Source organism: Rana temporaria, chromosome 6, assembly GCF_905171775.1.
Source record: "Rana temporaria chromosome 6, aRanTem1.1, whole genome shotgun sequence".
NCBI classification, from domain to species: Eukaryota; Metazoa; Chordata; class Amphibia; order Anura; family Ranidae; genus Rana; species Rana temporaria.
The window spans coordinates 114,731,051-114,751,376 of NC_053494.1; the positions used below are offsets into that span (position 1 = coordinate 114,731,051).

Here is a 20,326-nt window from a genome sequence, read left to right on the forward strand (position 1 = left end):
ACACTTTTGGTTGCTATGGACAATCTACAGTTTTCAGGCAGAAAGAAAGGTTTTTATTATATAAAATGACATGTAGGGCACTGGGCAGACCACTAGGGACAAGGGGGGAGTATTTTTTTTACATACAGTACTGTAATCTATAAGATTACAGTATACTGTATGTATAGTGTTTGTTTACTTTTTTGAATTTGGCGCCGATCTCCGCTCCCGTGCGTCGTAACGTCGCAGGGAACGGAGATCGGCGGCACAGGAGGACGCTGTGTGAATCGAGCGAGGTCCCGCTCGCTCACACAGCGCGGTGACATCGCTGGATCCAGGACAAGGTAAGCCAGCGCACGCTGCAGGCTCTGCATGTCTACCCCGAGCGTGACTCGGGGATACCGATCGCAGCAAGAAAAACCCACCCCGAGTCATGCTCGGGGATACCGCCAGGGAGGTTAAAGGGATTGCAAAGGTTTGTTTTTTTAGGTTCTAAAAAGGTTCCTTTAAGCTAGTGCATTGTTGGTTCACTTACCTTTTTTCCTTTGATTTCCCTTCTAAATGTTTTTTTTCTTTGTCTGAATTTCTCACTTCCTGTTTCTCCTCAGTAAGCTTGCCCCCATCATCCAAGCTGTTCTGGCTGGGTGTTAGTCAGCCAGAACAGCTTACGGAGGAGGAACGGGAAGTGAGAAATTCAGACAAAGAAAACAAAGAAAAAAAACATTTCGAAGGTAAATCGAAGGAAAAGGTAAGTGAACCAACAATGCACTAGCTTAAAGGAACCTATTTAGAAAATAAAAAACAAACCTTTACAACCCCTTTAATTTCTCATTAAGTAATGTCCATTAAAGTCTTCCATCAAGTACAAGTCTCAATAGCAAAAGCATGGCTATCAGGCCTCGTACACACGGCCGAGGAACTCGTCGGAAAAGACACATCGTTTTCCTCGAGGAGTTCCTTGTTAGGCTTGTCGAGGAACTCGACAAGCTTGCTTTGCGTACACACTGTCAAGACAAAATCTCCTCGTTCTCAAACGCGGTGACATACAACACATACAACAGCAGGGGAAGTTCGATTGCACTGGCACAACTCTGGGGGCTGGTTTTGCTAATCTCATGTGTTTGCGTGTTAAGTAAAAGTTTGGTAAGAGACGATTTGCACTTTTCAGTCTGTTACAGCTTAAAACATGTGTTATCTCCATTACAAATGCTACTTTTACTCCCGTCTCATACTTTATTCTGAGCAAGCGCGGGTTTCTTAGCATACACACGCTCGAGTTTCTCGTCGAAAACCAGCCCGACGAGGAACACGACGAGTGAATTCAGACTCCCGTCGAGGAAAATAAGAACTTGCTCTCTTTTTTGCTCGTTGAGTTCCTCGACAGTTTCCTCGATGAAAAACGTACACACGACCGATTTCCTCGGCAAAAAAGCTCTCCAACCAAGATTCTTGATGGATTCTGCCGAGGAAACCGGTCGTGTGTACGAGGCCTCAGTCTGTTTCACAGCTATCGAAGAGTCATGGGTATAAATTGGTGCTTGGAAATACCGGGGGTTTCCAGTTAAGGCGTGCTTTGTATGGGTTAATAGGAAGATAGAATAGATTGTGCAGGATTCTATATACATGCGACCAGTCTTTGGACAACAGGTCATGTCCACAAGGTATGCAGAAATGTGCCTATGTCCGAACAATTGCAAAAGCAAGTAGGATTGCAAGGGGTCACATGTACTGACCGACAAGGAAACATATACCACTGAAGCAGCACTTTACAATTTGTTTCTATCGCTAAAACATTGTGTAAACATGATTTTCTGATGTCCCTGTTCCCATTTCTGTACATAATTCAGGGACGTAGAAGTATAATTTAGTTATTTGATTGCCATATAGAAGAGAAATCAGCCCAGGGGAATGTGGGTCATCCTTTGCTTTTCTATTCATGTGAAGCAAATGATAATCTCTCACTGTATAAATAGACAAAGGTTAAAACTTAATGTTTAACCTGCAAGTAACTGAAAAACCCGGGCAAGTGGTATATTTTTGGACCTCCACGAAGGACTTCATGCCTTTTGGTATAAAAATAAGGGTTGCGAATAATTGATAGAAGGGGTAAATGTGGGGATATCAGACCACCAGAGTATTTGATTTCATCCCATACATAAGGGGAATGTTGGGTGATTGGATTGGAGGGTAGTTCCTATATCATGGGTGTAGACACAACAAACTGTGTATGGATAATGGGAGATGATCAATAGCCTCTTATGGTGACCCAGACTCGCAAGTTGTGCGGCATTGCAGTATCTCCAAAAGTGTGGGAACCTTAGGCCTCCATTAGGTGAAGAGTTGTCTTTTTTTTGATTGAGGTGGGAAGTATGAAAATTCCTGTCCAGTTTTTATTACGGTCTTTGCCTGTAATTTTTCTTCACTTTCTATCTCAGTGACATCATTGTCATGGTGCAGGAAATTAGGGGAAATATATCTCACAAGGTCAAAAATATGTCCTTGTTGAAGATTTGTTCTCACTTCCTGTTCCAAGAATGGCAGTGTGAGCAGGACAGGAAGTGAGTGTAAAACCTTCCCAGCAGGGCTTATAGGCAGGAGTAAATAACTGCCTCAAAGTAAGCCTATTTAATGTGGCAACGCATTGACAGTGCAGTAATACATTGTAACCTGTTAGACATTTTGATAGTGATGAAACTAAAAGGTATAATGTTATTAGTTTGTATAGATTATTGCACTATGCACTTTGGGCCTGATCCACAAAAGGGATACGCCGGCGTATCTACTGATACACCGTCGTATCCCTGTTTCTATCTATGGAACTGATCCACAGAATCAGTTTCTCATAGATAGGCAGAAGATCCGACATGTGTAAGGGACTTACACTGTCGGATCTTAGGATGCAGTACCGCAGCCACCGCTGGGGGCATTTCTCGTCGAAATCCAGCGTCGGATATGCAAATTAGCACTTACGGACATCCACGAAGCTTTTACGCTTCGTTTTTTCTCCGTAAGTATTAGTTTGCCGTCGCAAAATTAGGGCTGCTTTTACAAAGTGTAAACTGTTTACACCTTGTAAAAGTAGACCCTTCTTTCCCGCGACGCTGTCAAATTTATTTTTAATTTTTTTTTTTCCCGCCGCAACTCTTTTTTTTCCCCGACGCAACTTTTTTTACCCGGCGCGATTCACAAAACTCGGCGTAACCTAACTTCGCGCAAAGCACGTTGGGAAAATCGCGTTGGGAGCATGCGCCGTACGTCCGGCGCGGGAGCGCGCCTAATTTAAATGGGACTCGCCCCATTAGATTGGGCACGCCTTGCGCCGGACAGATTTAAGTTACACAGCCGAAAATTTCTAGTGCTTTGTGGATCGGGCACTTAGGTAGAGATTTTGCGGCGCTGTAACTTAAATCCCAAAAATTAAGTTGCGCCCGCTGTACGTGGATCTGGCCCTTTGTTTTTTTGTGCTTATTGAAGGAAATCTGTACTATAGGTTTGTGGAGCCTGCCAAACCTGGACATACCTTAAAATGCTAGATGCTTGGCTGTTAAGTGAACCAGTAAATGTATTACTTTTGTAGGCAGAGATCTGAAACAATTATACAGATCACAAGTTCAGATTTTTTATGACTTTACTTGCTGCTTGCTTGTTCTTGACCAGTGATTCCAGTTCTCTCATGTGATAGAAAGGAGGTGTTCTGTAGTCCAGCAGCAAAAGCTATTTATTTGTATTTGTAGCATTTAATAAATAACAAATCATAGAGACATGTGCATGTATTGCAGCAATGTAATGTATACACTTTTTTTTATTGTGCCCAGTTGTACACTTAAAGATAAGATTTTATTATAAGTTAAATATTGTCTTTCTTTTAGGTCATACTGAAAATGGCAGTCATCATTGCATCAATAAAATTGCTGTACCTCCGCCAATACCTAGGAAACAAGTATTTTCTACATTTGTAAGTCATTCAGCTGATACAAGAGCCAGTACACAATATGCATTTTCAGATTAATGCTTGTACTTTGTGATCATTTATATTGGGGATATGCAATTAGCGGACCTCCAGCTGTTGCAGAACTACAATTCCCATGAGGCATAGCAAGACTCTGACAGCCACAAGCATGACACCAGAGTCAGAAGCATGATGGGACTTGTAGTTTTGCAACAGCTGGAGGTCCGCTAATTGCATATCCCTGATATGTATGATTCCCTTAGGAATGCATATATTGCAAACTATGCTCATGTAAACTATGGGCCAGATCCACGTAGCGTGGAGCATTGTTCCGTCCGGTGTAGTGTATCTCAGATACACTACGCCGCAACTTACATCGTATTTCCCGTATTCTCAAAGAATTTGCGCCGTAAGTTACGGCGGCATAGTGTATCTGTGTCGGTGTAAGGGCGCGCAATTCAAATGGATGAGATGGGGGCGTGTTTTATGCTAATACGTCTTGACCCAACGTAAATGACGTTTTTTCTGAATGGAGCATGCGCCGTCCGTGGGGGTATCCCAGTGCGCATGCTCGAAATTAACCCGCAACAAGCCAATGCTTATGACGTGAACGTCATTCTACGCAAAGCCCTATTCGCGAACGACTTACGCAAACAACGGCCATACTTAACATGGAGTACGCCTCATATAGCAGGGGTAACTATACGCCAAAAAAAGCCGTACGGAAACAACGTAAAAAAATGCGCCGGCCGGACGTACGTTCGTGGATCGCCGTATCTAGCTAATTTGCATACTCAACGCAGAAATCGACGGAAACGCCACCTAGCGGCCAGCGTAAAAATGCACCTTAGATCCGACGGCGTACTAGGATGTACGCCAGTCGGATCTAGCCCAGCTTTAGGCGTATCTTGTTTTGTGGATAGAAAACAAAGATACTCCGGAGCAAACTAGCAGTTACGCTGGCGTATCAATAGATACGCCAGCGTAACTGCTTTGTGAATCTGGCCCTATGTTGTTTACATTTATGCCTTTAGTGCATTTGCCTAGCTAGGAGCTCAAGTAGAACTAAACCCTCCTATCATATGAAGATGATGCCACCTTTGTTTATTCCCACACTATTTATGTGTGAAGCTCTTTGAATTAAGCTTACTGTGTTAAACCATGAAAAAACATCTGTGCAAACATAAATACAATTATTTAACGTTAAGGTATTTCTTTTTCAGAAACATGTAAATTTGAGCAATGGACATAAAGGTAAAGATTACAATATTTTTTTAATTGGAGGTTGTTTCAATTTACTATAGTATACTCACTATAAATCCTGTATAAAGATGATAATAAAGAAGTGCACTACCACCAAAATTCTTCTGTCAGTGTAAAGCATAGTGTTGGCTTTCTGGCACATATAGCATTTATCACCATCATTAAAGGTTCAAAACTAGTCTTATATCTGAGAGCCTTTTCCATATGTTTACTACTGCTCCTTGGAAAACTCCAAAAGGAATTGTATTTTTTCCAGCAATCTTGTGAAAAATCCAGATTTATGGTTGTCCCACTAACAGCTTCTCCCATTTCAGCTGTGAATCTTTGTAGCTCTTTCCCTTGGCCTCTTGGTCTTTTCTATGAATAATGCCCTTCTTACCTTTTCACTGTGTTTTGGTAGATGATCATCTACAGACAAAGTTGCCGCTGTGCCATGTTTATTTTTTTTATTTTTTTTAACAATTGGAGACTTATGCCCCGTACACATGATCGGAATTTCCGATGGAAAAAGTCAGACAGACTTTTTCCATCGGTAATTCCGACCGTGTGTATGCCCCATCGGATAATTTCCATCGGAAATTCCGATGAATTCCGTCTGGGTTTAGATAGAGAACATGTTCTCTTTTACTTCGATGGGATTCCGTTGGAATTCCAATGTGATTTTGGTCAGACAAAGGCCCGAGTGTCTGCAAATATCAACAAAAATCCATTGCAAGAGCTGCACACTGTAATTTTTTTCCCTGTCACAAATCTAAAGCCACTGTTGCTGGCCAATCCCCAGCTGTCAAAATGACAGCCAGGGCTTACTCTGCATCACAGCAGCGGCTGTTGTGAACAACAGTGATCGGAAAATGATTTGAGAAATACAATGTAATAACATTATTGTTACGTTGTATTTACTCTTCTTTACCTCAAATGCAAATGAAGGGGTGGTCTTTGATTTGCATATGATGTCAATTAAAGCAACCCTACAAATAAATTGAAAAAAATGTACAGGTACAAGAGCTCATCTGGTTAACAATGGAAGGTGCTATGGATAACCCAACCCTGGTTGGTGTTTCTCCAAATGTTATCTTATAATTGTTTTGTCCTTCGGATGTATTTAACACCACTTTATTTCACAGAGGTGGGATAATAATGTCGCTTTTAAACATAGTTGGTTGTATCAGGGCTTATATAGTACTTTCACAGCAAAAGGGAGTGAATATTTATGCATTTTTTACTGTATGATCCACCTAAACTTTATGTAATTTTCAGTTATATAAAACTCTGACTCCAATCCATGTAAAATTTAGATGGTAACACTATAAAGAGCCCAAGCTTAATGATTCAAGAAGCATTGTGCTCATATTTCCAAATAGATGGTAACATTATTAAGGGGGGATACTTATGCTCATTGTATCTCAGTGGTTCAGGAGACTGTCTTAACCTAAATACCTTTGTTCACTGCCTTGCTAAAATTATAACTGTTTTGTCTTTTCTAGTGTCAATCCCAGTACAGGAAACCAGTCCAATCATACAGGTATCATTGGCTACTCATGTTCACATATGATCCTGTATATCTAAGAAATACATTTTGTTAACGGGGTGCCACACATGTTCAAATCTGACACACACTTTTTCATTGTTTTCAGTAAATGAACAGTATTTCTACTATTTTAAATATAAATCAGGTCAAAGCGGCTTCTGGTAATAGTGGTTTGTGAACTACAGCTTGTGTGGTTGTGTCAATATTACCAGTAACTTACATATATGAAATTGTAATGTGGGAATGCAATATTAACCACTCAAGCCCCATACACACTATCAGTTTTCCTGCTGGTTTTCTCTTCAGGTTTACCAAAACCATGTAGTACAAGGACCTGCCTGATTGCATTCAAATTGAAACGCTTAAGGTTTGACCTCATATTAGATGGTTTTGGTAAACCTGAAGAGAAAACCATCAGGAAAACTGATAGTGTGTATGGGGCTTAAGGCCGTCACTAAAAGTACACAAAGTTGCTAAGCTGCTAAATATTCCTTTGTCTTTTGTTTGATAATTATTGTGGCAGTTACTAGGTATGTTAAACAAACAATAAGAGACTTGGATATTCTATAATATCATCATAAGATACAGTTGAGTTTAAAGCGGGAGTTCACCCATAATTTTTTTTTACCCTTAGATTGATGCTCTCTTTGTCTAGGGGAATTGGCTAGTTGTTTTAAAATCGAAGCTGTACTTACCGTTGTAGAGAGCGATCTTCTCCGCCGCTTCCGGGTATGGTCTTCGGTACTGGGTGTTCCTATTTTGATTGACAGTCTTTTGACAGGCTTCCGACAGACGCATCCATCGCGGCACAAGTAGCCGAAAGAAGCCGAACGTCGGCGCGGCTCTATACGGCGCCTGCGCACCGACGTTCGGCTACTTTCGGAAAATCGTGACGCGATAGATGCGACCGTCGGAAGCCTGTCAATCAAGAAGGAACGCCCAGTGCCGAAGACCATACCCGGAAGCGGCGGAGAAGATCGCTCTCTACAACGGTAAGTACAGCTTCGATTTTAAAACAACTAGCCGATTCCCCTAGACAAAATGAGCATGAATCTAAGGGTAACTACCGCTTTAAATATTGTTGCTGGTACCCTGTATTACTATCTGAACTACATAGTTGGTTAGTAAGTATTTTATGATATTGACGTAATAATCACTTACTCATCCATGTGACCAGAACACAGAGAAATTGTCGTAAAGAGTGTTCTAGCTTATTTACACACATTTACTTTGTCTTTATAAAAATACATTTAGATATTTTTTCAGACTACTTTTGCTTTCATTTTTAGATTGTGAGGACAAGTCATTTTGAAATGTAGGCTTTATAAAGAAACAGATTATTGTTTGCTATATGCAGTGCACACAAGGTTTTAATCAGGTTGCTTTTTTTGTTCAGTGTTCTAAAAATTATAAATAATTTATACATAGGCTTTACAGTTTCTTGCTCACAATTTTATATACTATATTATTATATTACTATATACTGTTTTCATTCAAATTCAGTATCCTGAATCAGGTTTCATTTCATACACATACTCCAAGTTTCGATTCTCAGAGCTGATGTAACACCGAGCTGTGTAGTATAACAAATGAGCACTGAGTAATAGCTCAGTGTGAGAGCATAGTTTAGTTGGTTCGATTTTGGTTACAGTTTTAGAAAGCTATCGATGCTGTGTCGGCAGTTCTTTTCAGTAGATCACCCAAACAAAGCAGGTCCAAACACATACTGTATACATTCTCTAGGGAGTATCAATAACATATCTGACATGAGGCCCCAGTAATGAGTGTACTTTGCACCTGGTGTTTATGTGGACATGCCTTTAGGGGCTTGTGTGGATGGGCTATGTTTTTCAAGCATTTAAAGAATTAATCGCAAATCTTCAGATTTCATTTTACATTGTGAATGATCCTCTGAGGCTGCATTTGACCAGGTTTTCATTTCTTTCGATACAGCCAGTCCAATCAAGACATGTTCCTACTGCTTCAAGGGCTCCCCAATTGCAGGTAAAAGCAGATTTGCAAAACCCTCTATAGTTGTAACTGTACCTTGACTAGTAGGTTTGATTGCAATCACTAAAATTTCATAAACTTTACCAGTGTAATGTCATTTTGAAAGTTGCTTCACACAGTGAAGTGATCTCTAGTTAACTTTTTGTCAAATGCCTTGTGCATGAAGACAGTAGCCCAATGGTATAATTTAGGCTTAGGCAAGCTATTTTCCAGTATAACAAAAGTGTTATGCACAGAGGATGTACATACCAGAATATTCAGTCCATATAACTATTAAAGTGCAAAGCAAGCAGGCAGAAACAAGATACAATGCATAATCCTCCTATATAGAAATGTGATGTTTCGAGCTGTCATTATGCAGTGCAAAGCATACATGCCTGAGGCATCCTTAAAGGGGATGTAAAGGTACAATTTTATTCCCCTAAATAGCTTCCTTTACCTTAGTGCAGTCCTCCTTCACTTACCTCATCCTTCTATTTTGCTTTTAAATGTCCTTATTTCTTCTGAGAAATCCTCACTTCCTGTTCTTCTGTCTGTAACTCCACACAGTAATGCAAGGCTTTCTCCCTGGTGTGGAGAAAGCCTTTTGAGGGGGGAGGGGGCGAGCAGGACTTGCCTATACATTCCATTTCCTGGAGTACAGTACAGGACACAGATTCCTCCCCTTTTCCTTTGTAATCTCCTCACTGCTTGCTAAACAAAACTGAAGACTCATGGAGTTGGCAGGCTTATATGGGTACACTGGTCGTAGGGTGCCAGCAAAAGTTTTGCCATTGTCCAGTCACCTGAAGGTAGCATCATATAACCATCAATTCCTATGTCCTGTACTCAAAGATATTTTAGGAATTTACGGGGTACACCAGCACTCCTATTTTTAGTACTTTACACACTGCTCGACTCTTAAAGCAATGCTGACAGGAAAAAAATCCAAAAGGAAGGTCCCTGCATTAGAATATTGATGCAGCCTCCCTCTTGCTGGCCTGTTTATCCTTTTGGTTTCTTCCCTGGTGTTCCATGTTTTGCTGTTTTTGTTCCTCTAAAATATCAGCTAAAAATGTATTTTAAAGACATGGTAGGTTCATGTAATAAACTCAAATATGCATATTATTATAGACTTACCTGTTTAGCAGTTTTGTTTATCTGTGATGTAATAATAGAGATTCTAATTGTTTGACTGAAAATATATAATAATGTGGCACAAACATTGTCCTCCACAGGCAGAGGCGAATGATGACAGGTATCCTGTAAGAACCATGCCATTGGGCTTCTGCCTGATTATTGACTGTGTTGGAAATGACTCAGGTAACTGTTTTTATTATTAATGTATTTAACCACTTCAAGTCCAGACACTTTCACCCCCTTTCAGTCCAGGCCAATTTTCAGCTTTCTAGCACTGCCACACTTTGAGTGACAAGTTCCCAGGGTAGAACAGTTCCCTGCGTCTCTGTCATACAGGGATTGATTTGCTAAAACGGGAGTGCAAAATCTGGTGCAGCTGTGCATGGCAGCCAATCTGTTTCTAACTTTGGTTTGTTTAATTAAGCTTTGACAATAATACTTGGAAGCTGATCGGTCTCTATGCAGAGCTTCACCAGATTTTGCACTCTCCAGTTTTAGTAAATCTCCCCCACTGTGTGACAGACTGTCAGCGACTTAGGCCCCGTACACACGACAGAGTTTCTCGGCAGAATTCACGAGAAACTCGGTCAAAACCCGGATTCTGCCGAGAAACTCTGTCGTCTGTACAGTTTTGGCTCGATGGAGCCGCCGAGGAGCTCGACGAGAAAATAGAGAACATGTTCTCTATTTTCTCGTTGTTCTATGGGAGAAGGCGTCCCGCCGAGCTCCTCGGCGGCTTCATCCCAGAACTCGACGAGGAACTCGACGTGCCAAGCACGTCGAGTTCCTCGGCCGTGTGTACGGGGCCTTACACACAGCTGGTGGAGATGGGGAGAGCTGGAGAAACTGAAAAAACTGGGAGAACTGGCTGGAGAGGATCGACTTTTTCTAACATTTTACCAGTTCTTTCAATTTGACATCAGCAAGTAAACCGTCTATGACAATAACTAAGAGAAAAAGGTTGACATGGTGGCCAACATTGGGCCAGATCCATGAAAGAATTACGCCGGCGTATCTCTTGATACGCCACGTAATTTCAAATTTTGCGCGTCGTATCTTTGTTTTGTATCTACAAAACAAGATACGATTGCATCTCGGATCGATCCGACAGGCGTACGTCTTAGTACGCCGTCGGATCGTAGATGCATTTTTTCCGCCGGCCGCTTGGTGGCGTTTCCGTTGAATTCCGTGTCGAGTATGCAAATTAGCTAGTTATGGCGATCCACGAACGTACGTCCGGCGCATTTCTTTACGTTGTTTGTGTTCGGCTTTTTCCGGCGTATAGTTAAACCTGCTATTATGAGGCGAACTCAATGTTGAGTATTGCCGTCGTTCCCGCCTCGCATTTTGAATTTTTTACGTTGTTTGCGTAAGTCGTTCGCGAATAGGGATTTGCTTAGAATGATGTCACCGTCTTAACCATTGGCTTGTTCCGGTTTCATTTCGAGCATGCGCACTGGGATACCCCCACGGACGGCGCATGCGCCGTTAAAAAAAAAACTTTGTTTACGTCGGGTCACAACGTATTTACATAAAACACGCCCCCATTACATCCATTTGAATTCCGCGCCCTTAAGCCGCCAAAGATACACTACGCCGCCGTAACTTACGCCGCAAATTCTTTGAGGAATTAGAAAAAAAAAAAAAGTAACGGCGGCGTAGTGTATCTTAGATACGCTGCGCCCGGCGGAAAGATGCACGGAGGTACGTGGATCTGCCCCATTGTCTTTAGTTCTATTTTAACTCTTGCAGTCAGAATAATAATAATAAAAATAATAATAATAATTTATTCCCACAAGTTCAGCTTTGATCAAACATTTCTTATTATTTGCTTACTGAATAATCAAAAGAGTACTGCTGCTGGAGAAATATTATTATTGTAGTTTAGGTTAGAGATAAAAAGTGTTGACAAAGAAATTTCATTTATTTTCTAGTTCTCACATTTGATGGTTTTAATCACTTGTTTTTTTTTCTACAGCAATGCTTGAACATATATTTCAGAATCTACATTTTGTCGTCAATGTTAAAACATACGCAAGAATTGAAGAAGTAAAAACAATGCTGCAAGATGTTGCTAACATGGAACAGCTCAAACAATATGACATTTTCATATGTATCCTAATCAGCCGGGGGAATGCAGACTCTCTCTTTTTCGTAGACGAATGCTCACCAGGACTTCCTTTGGATAAAATTAGGAATTTTTTCACTGGGAGGTCATGTCCAAACTTGGTAGGAAAACCAAAACTCTTCTTTATACAAAACTATATCACTGACGATTGTGAAGTGCAGCACGATGGAGGCTCCTTGGAAGCTGATGGTCCCACCGCCAGTGGAGCAGGCCAAGAGAGAAGGCGAAGTATTACCAACACACCAAATGAAGCAGACATATTTTGGAGTCATTGTAAAGCAGCTGAGCGGCAGCTCCAGAGACTTTCTGGTTCCCCTTCTTTGTACCTAAAGACACTTAATGACTTATTAGGTGACAAGAAAAGAAGGTAATGCATACCATTGTGTCAAGCCAAATACTTAGGCCCCGTACACACGACCAAGTTTCTCAGCAGAATTCAGCCAGAAACTCGATGGGAGCCGTATTCTGCCGAGGAAACCGGTCGTGTGTACACTTTTGGCCGAGAAAACCGACGAGGAACTCGTCGAGCCAAATAGAGAAAATGTTCTCTATTTCCTCGTTAGTCAATGGGGAAACTTGGCTCGCGGAGATCCTCGGCGGCTTCACAAGGAACTCGACGAGCAAAACGATGTGTTTTGCCCGTCGAGTTTCTCGAACGTGTGTACGGGGCCTTACTGTTCAAAATGTTTGTTCATAATGAAGCTAGGGACTTTGTTTTGAGACTTAGGGCTTGTGTTGATGACATCAGTTGAGATGCTTCTGAGAACATTTAGGATACATTGACGGGTTTCTTTAACCTGTAGTTGACCTATGTATAACCTGCATTAGAACTGCTTTAGGCACAGACTTGTATATAAATATAAAATCCACCTGACACAACCAAAACCTGCTGCCACAAGACCTTCATATGATGAAAAAATTATCAGAACGTTCAGCACTTTTTGTTCTGTGGTCCGGAACCAGGCACCATGATAGAACAACAATGCCCAGACATTGGACATTGAGGTTGATTTTAGGCTAGGTTAACACTGATGCAATGCGAGAAATGCACAGGAATTGTTGCATTTCCCACATCACATTGCATAGCAATCACATGGTGTTCATGCAGTCTGGTGCGGGTGTCAATTAAAAGTTAACAACACCCCAAAAATAAGTTGCAGAACACAGTGCATTTGCTTGAATTGCATCACATGGGTGCAAACACCCTTGCATTCTGATTCAGGTGCAACAAATAAAAAGGTGCCAGCACCTTTTTTGTGGGGCTGTGGTGCAATTTGAGCTGTGTAAACTGAAAATAAATGTGGTGCGATTCCTGTGCAAATCACGTACGCTGTGACGCATTGCATCAGTGTGAATCCAGCCTTACTAATACTGGAGAATACTTTATCTGGTGCAGTTCTGCATAGAAACCAATCGGCTTCAAGTTTTTTTGTCAAAACTTAGGACGTTTGCTCAGGCACGGCAGCCTGCATTTTAAAATGTGGCCGCAGGGAAAACGCATGGTCTTTTTGATTACCCTGCAGTTCCCACACCTGCAAACCCACTGTAGGCTAAGAAGCATGGGGGTGCGATTCAGAATGAATGGCAGCCCCGTGTATCTTGTAAGAGCAGCAGAATTTTGGCTGCGGGTGGTTGCGGGCATGGGAACAGGTGCAACTCCTGCACCCACATCCAACCCACACACTGTGGGCTAGTATGAACCCAGCCTAATTGAACAAGCTGAAGTTAGAAGCTGATTGGCTACCATGCAGAGCTGCACCAGATTTTGCACTCTCCAGTTATAGCAAATCAACCCCATTGAGTTAAGGTGAATAATACAAAGAACTCAGATAAGTATAATTGATATGACCTCCTCATCTTTTCCATTTTTTTTTGTAATTCCGAATGTCATAATGTCACTCAGCTTTTCTGCAATACGGCAAATCCTAGCTACTTTGATTTTATGCTTGAGCTGAACTTAGATGACAAACATGCTGATATAGTTAGTGTGGAAAAAATGGCTTTCTTGGGTAATATATAAGAGTAGCCTCTGCTTCAAGCATTAATAATATATAAACCAGAAAGTGTCCTTTTCTAAAGAAAATAATATGTAGGGATATTTATCTCTCAGGCCCCGTACACACGACCGAGTTTCTCGGCAGAATTCAGCCAGAAACTCGATCGGAGCCGTATTCTGCCGAGAAACCCGGTCGTGTGTACACTTTTGGCCAAGGAAACCGACGAGGAACTCGTCGGGCCAAATAGAGAACATGTTCTCTATTTCCTCGTTAGTCAATGAGGAAACTTGGCTCGCCGAGATCCTCGGCGGCTTCACAAGGAACTTGACGAGCAAAACGATGTGTTTTGCCCGTCGAGTTTCTCGGACGTGTGTACGGGGCCTAAATCCTTCTCAGTGTTCCTCAAAGAGGCACTGTGCTCCATGTTATTTTTTTTAATCTGCCTTTTCCTTGTTCCCTGGTATATCCTCAAAATACATACTCACACAGCCAGCAACTTCAGTGTTGTCCTGTTGCAATTTGCTGCTGCTCGCAAGGTCCCTTGCTGCCATCTTTTCTACTTCCATCATCAGTATGCCAGCTACCTCTTCCTGGTTCTTGCAATTTCCCCTCTAAGGATGTGTGTGTGTGTGTGTGTGTGTGTGTGTATGTATGTATGTATGTATATATATATATATATATATATATATATATATATATATATATAATCTCTCTACAATAAATACATAATGCCCAGGTATCCCAGGATTTATCCTTTTACAAACACTGCAAATACAGAGAAATACCTGTTGATCCTGCTACAAATCCAGTGAGCTCCTAATTTTCTGTAGTGACCCGACAACACAGGGCCTCTTGTCCACTGAAATCCAAGCAGTTTTGCCTAAAGCAATTAAACACAAAAACAAAAAATGCAATATATTGCAGCTTACCAATCCATAGATGTGTTGGCTGCATTGGTTTTCTTTTTTTTAAAGCTTTTTTTCCTTTATTTTGCCTGGTCATCAAGCCAGTAACACACTTCCTGTCCCAGTTGGGGAGATTTACTAAAATTGATGCACTCAAAATTTGGTGCAGCTGTGCATCGCAGCCAATCAGCTTCTAAGTTCAGCTTGTTCCATTAAGCTTTGGCAATAAAACATGGAAGCGTATTGGTTTCTATGCAGAGCTGACCCAGATTTTGCACTCTCCAGTTTTAGTAAATAAACCCCAATGTGTCTGCATTCTAGATGAAGTAGTAAAGCAGACACCATTGGACAGCAGCATTTTCCATCTGGAGTACGGTAAGGTTTGATTAAGGCCCCGTACACACGACCAGTTTCCTCGGCAGAATTCAGCTTCTGACCGAGTTTCTGGCTGAATTCTGCCGAGAAACCCGGCCGTGTGTACACTTTCGGCCGAGGAAGCCGACGAGGACCTCGGCGAGGAAATAGAGAACATGTTCTCTATTTCCTCGTTGTTCTATGGGAGCTCTCGGCCCGCCGAGCTCCTCGGCGGCTTCAGGGCTGAACTGGCCGAGGAACTCGATGTGTTTGGCACTTCGAGTTCCTCGGCCGTGTGTACGGGGCCTCAGGCTTACCTGTAGGTGCAAGAAATATCTCCCAAACCTAAAAGGTTTAGGAGATATTTGCAAATAATAACGGCACCGATGTCTACAGGGGCATGCGCCGTAGACATTGGGCGCAGTCGCACTGAGCGCGCCGCTACTAATGGCATCGTGCTGCTACTAACGGCATCATGCCGTTAGTGGCGGCTCCTGTGCGCCTACACGGGAGTGACATCGCTGCTCCGGCCAATCACAGCGCCGGAGCATCGATACCCGGAAGTCACTCCGGGTATCATGGCTGCGTCGGAGGAGGCGAACAAGGGATGCTGCGGGGGCTTCGATCTCAGATAATTCATAATGAGCTAGTATGCTATGCTATGAGGGTTTACTTTCTCTTTAGTTGGATGACTAACAAATTGAAGCTGAACTTCAGCTAACATCTCATAGGCCGTTGCAGTAAACAATTTTTCGTTTTGGCATAACCGTTTTACATGAATAAATAAAAGCTGATCATTGTGAGCACCACTGCTTCCCATCCTCATAACATAAGACGGAGGTGTTCTATAATCCTGCAAGGGAGACATCAGGCAGAGCTGGAAGCTAGGAGCTCACTGATTTCTTGGAAGAATCAACAGGTGTTTTGCTCTACTTGCAGCCCAGAAATACACTTACAGGAATTCCATGATCATAACAAACACTTTTCATTAATAACATCAGCATTGTAATAGCAATACAAACAATGGCTTAATAGAAAAATCTTATTTCATGTTTTCAGTGCTGCCTGTCTGCTGACCATCTCTTTTTACAACTTTCTGAACTCCCTGCATGCCTTAGCACTTCTATTCTGCTGTTTACTTTTGATTCATAAAGACTATATATCCCATGGTACCTTGCTGCCTGGAAAGGGATTCCCATACTAACTCTGCTTTCTAAATCCCCTCCTCTCAGCACCTCTGTAGTTCAGAAGGCAGGCTCTGTGAAATATGTGACACAGCAGTGCCTATTTATAGAGTGAGAAGTGAGAAGTTTTCAAACTTTAAGATCATTCAGATTAATAGGAGTAGGCTAGATATTATTGAAATTCAATGTTGAAATGAATATATCATTTTATATTTTGAACATAGGTACACTTTAAATTACACTTCATATTTCTATATGTTTATTATGTTTCTCTTTCAGTGCACTGCAGTAGCTAAACCTTATTTTTCTAATCTGTTTTACATAGTTGTTAACAAATGATTTCTTTGTTTTGGCTGCAGGAAACACCAGGACATTCAAGAGATTCACACAGAACTTAATAAGATTATATACAGCAAGCAAAACGGATACTCAGTACTGCTCCAGCATACTCTCACAAAAAAACTCTTTATTCATGCAGCATGAAATAATAGAAGTACTAAATTAAAACCATCTTGCCATTAAATGGGACGAGTTGAATAGACGGATCCATCATAGTGAATATTGTAGGTAAAGGATGGCACATATACAGTTAGTAGTATACAGGCAGTCCTCGAGTTAAAAACATGCAACGTACATACCACTCATACTTACAATTGGATGGAGAAAACAGCAAGTGAGCGAAAATCTACCCCATGGAAAGGAAATTCACTCCTGTAAGAGTTACAGTGGGAAAAATGTGTCTCCAGTGAAGCTTTATCACCAATCCTTGTTTCCACAACAACCCAGGGACAGAAAGTGAGGTGATATATTCTGAACAGGGGCACAGACAGCAAAACAAACGTTACATGGGTGTTACCCTTCCCTATGCTATCCAAAAAACGTAAACTTTTTTTTGGGCTGGAGTTACACTTAAAAAATGTACCTGTTTCAACTTACATACAAATTCAAATTAAAGTGGATGTAAACCCAATTCATGAAATTTGAGCTGGGGGAGGTTGCTATGAATAGATTAGCAATTGGCTTGTTGTCTAAAAACAGAGCTATGCACAAGTCTTAATTCCTTTGCCAGTGAGGAGAGGGGGTGTGCCTTTCTTCCAATAAGCTGTCTTGGCTGCCCAGGCTTCACTGCAGTGTTGAATAGACATGTGCATTCGTTTTCGTCCGAATGAATTCTGTCTGAATTTCGGGTATTTTCGTTATCGTTTTAACGCAGAATCCGAAATCCGAAACATCTGACATAAAAAAATGCTTTATTTTCGTTTTCGTTGCTACAACAGTTCGATATAGATAGGAGATTCGACATGACGCTGACAATAGCATTCTGTGTCTATCGAACCTGCGGTCGAATCTGCCTAACGTTAACTTTATTAGTCCAAGATTATTCTACATAGAGAGGAAAGATTCGACAGAGAGAGAAAAGATTCCACATTATACAGACAGTGTTGGGGTAGACCATTCGACATGAACGATAGAGATTTGATGAACCAGCAAAAAACATACAAACGTAGAATCTGTCTTTGAAGGCTTATGGTATCTGTCAAGAGTTTTAAGAAGGTTCGATAAGCAGCTAAACTGTACGATGCCGCAATCGTACATTTCCGGTCAAATGCTCGGCCCATAGGCTATAGAAGAATTTGAATGTTGGTTGACTAGTATTAATAATTTATAAATATAATTATTACTAGTGTCATACAACATTAGAATTCTTCTATAGCTTGTAGGCAGAACATTTGACCGGAAATGTACTATTGCGGCGTCGTACAGCTGCTCCGTCGAATCTTCTTAGAACATTTGACAGACACCATAAGACTTCAATCACAGATTCGACCTTAATTCATTTGGATTTTCAGACAAATGCATTTTTTAACGAAACAAAATAAATAAAAACGAATTTCGGGAGTAACTAAATAAATGTATTTTCGGATGAAAACGAAATTCCGAAACAAAATATTTCATTGTGCACATGTCTAGTGTTGAACAGGGAGAGAAAATCTCCTAACACGAAGAGCACTTTCTAAAGGATATGTACAGATGAAGAGAGTAGATATACATGTGAAAATTATGTAGGGAGATCTGTTTCATCTCTGTGTATAATCTGAGGCTGTTCACTTCACTAGGTATAGGTGAGGGTTTACATCCACTTTAAGAACAAACCTACAGAAAACCCGGGGACTGCTTGTATGTATGTAAAACCCACTTGCGTCTCCGCAGTAGACTGTGATTGGACAGTCCCAATTTTCATATGGTGGAACTAAAGAGGCAAATACACAACTGGGCAAAATAATGTCTTCTTTAGCTTAACCTTTCTCCTCGTGCCCTGGCTTTGTATTTTTGCTCTATTAACATAGGTTCTCAGCATTACATTAATTGTATACTGTTTTTTTTTTTGTCTACCAATCTTGTATGCCATATTACATTACATAGGAAAAAACAGACAGCTTTAAGAGTAGATTTAGACATGCGTCCAAATCTCCCTTTCTTCTGAAACCTGAACTGCGTTCAGGTCATGCTTCAGAGGCTACTGACATCTCCTCGCTGCCTGTTTTAGCCCCATTTTTGCCGACATGTAAACTGCAAGTGCGTGCATTATTTTCCACCCACCAATTGCTACATGTCGGGTAAACTTTGAAGCATCATAACTAATGTCTTGTAAACACCCCTGCTTATTGCAGCTTAAAGCGGAAGTAAACACATCGATTTAACAGTTTCAAAGCACAGTTTCATTCCCGGCACGTGCCAGGAATGTAGCTGTGAAACCATCCAATGGCTGGTGTCATAACTGTACAGCATAATGTCAGTTGAAGATTAAACAGAGGCCAAGATGGAAGCTTCCTTGGCTGAAAATGATAGGAGGAGGGTTTACTTCCACTTTAAGGGGGGTGGTTGGCGGGCAGCAAAAATGCAGATTAACCACACATTTTTGCTGCCCCCCCAAACTGCACGTTCAAATGAAGCCTAAATGTGTGTGTGTGTGTATGTATGTATGTGTGTGTATGTATGTATGTGTGTGTATATATATATATATATGTGTGTGTGTATATATATATATATATATATGTGTGTGTATGTATGTATGTATGTGTGTATGTATATATATATATATATATATATATATATATATATATATATGTGTGTGTGTGTGTATGTATGTGTGTATATATATATATGTGTGTGTGTATGTATGTATATTTATATATATTTATATCATTTTGACATAACCACATTGTCTATTTCATAACAGTCACAATGTCATAGCAACCTTTTCATGAGAAACTTACAGTTTATATTTAAAAATTCTATAAGTAACGGCGAGGACATGTAAAACCCAAACAAAGTCTCTTACCAGTTTTTCTCACTATAGTCATATACTGCCATAGATAATGATTTTAGCTTATTTTCGTTGGAAATTCCTTAAAAAAAACTTTCACTCTGAATGGAAATGGGCTCCCTGCACTTACTTGAGTGCTGTATGCTGGCATTGGTGATTAATGGCTGTACCCCTCAATCCGTGTACTCACACAGACTTGTAGTGCTGGTGGTTCTTAGCCTTAGTTACACCAGGGCCATGGACATGAGTGTAAGATCCTCTGGTTTACAGACTGATGTGGATGTCTTACATCAGGGGTGTCAAACTCAATTTCGTCGAGGGCTGCATAAGCAGTGTGGTTGCCCTCAAAGGGCCAGTTGTACTACATACAGAATTCAGAGTTCAGGATTACGTCAGGATTATGCTACGTACACAGTGCAGGGATTCAGGGGTGCACTATGTACAGAGGGCAGGGATTGATATATATCAGGTTGCAGGTTTTTGCTGCATTTTCTGACTGTGTGCCAAAGATGAAGCATGTAGGAATTTTAGTGCGCTTTCAGAAAATGCAGAAAAAACACACAACCTAATAGAAATCAATAG

General features: G+C 41.1%; 1 protein-coding gene across 3 annotated transcripts in view; it reads left to right on the plus strand.

Annotated features, from left to right (window-relative positions):
* CFLAR (CASP8 and FADD like apoptosis regulator) overlaps positions 1-16,939 on the plus strand; it is an 84,172-nt gene extending 67,233 nt beyond the window's left edge. For 2 of the 3 annotated variants that reach the window (XM_040357210.1, XM_040357209.1), the window contains exons 5-11: positions 3,849-3,934; positions 5,152-5,182; positions 6,676-6,713; positions 8,673-8,723; positions 9,947-10,031; positions 11,827-12,343; positions 16,776-16,919. In XM_040357210.1, coding sequence (XP_040213144.1) covers positions 3,849-3,934; positions 5,152-5,182; positions 6,676-6,713; positions 8,673-8,723; positions 9,947-10,031; positions 11,827-12,343; positions 16,776-16,899 — 932 coding nt within the window. In that variant the 3' untranslated portion in view covers positions 16,900-16,919. Of the gene's footprint in view, positions 1-3,848; positions 3,935-5,151; positions 5,183-6,675; positions 6,714-8,672; positions 8,724-9,946; positions 10,032-11,826; positions 12,344-16,775 lie in introns of all 3 variants that reach the window. The other variant, XM_040357208.1, reaches the window with a different exon arrangement.
* Positions 16,940-20,326: the final 3,387 nt, after the last annotated feature.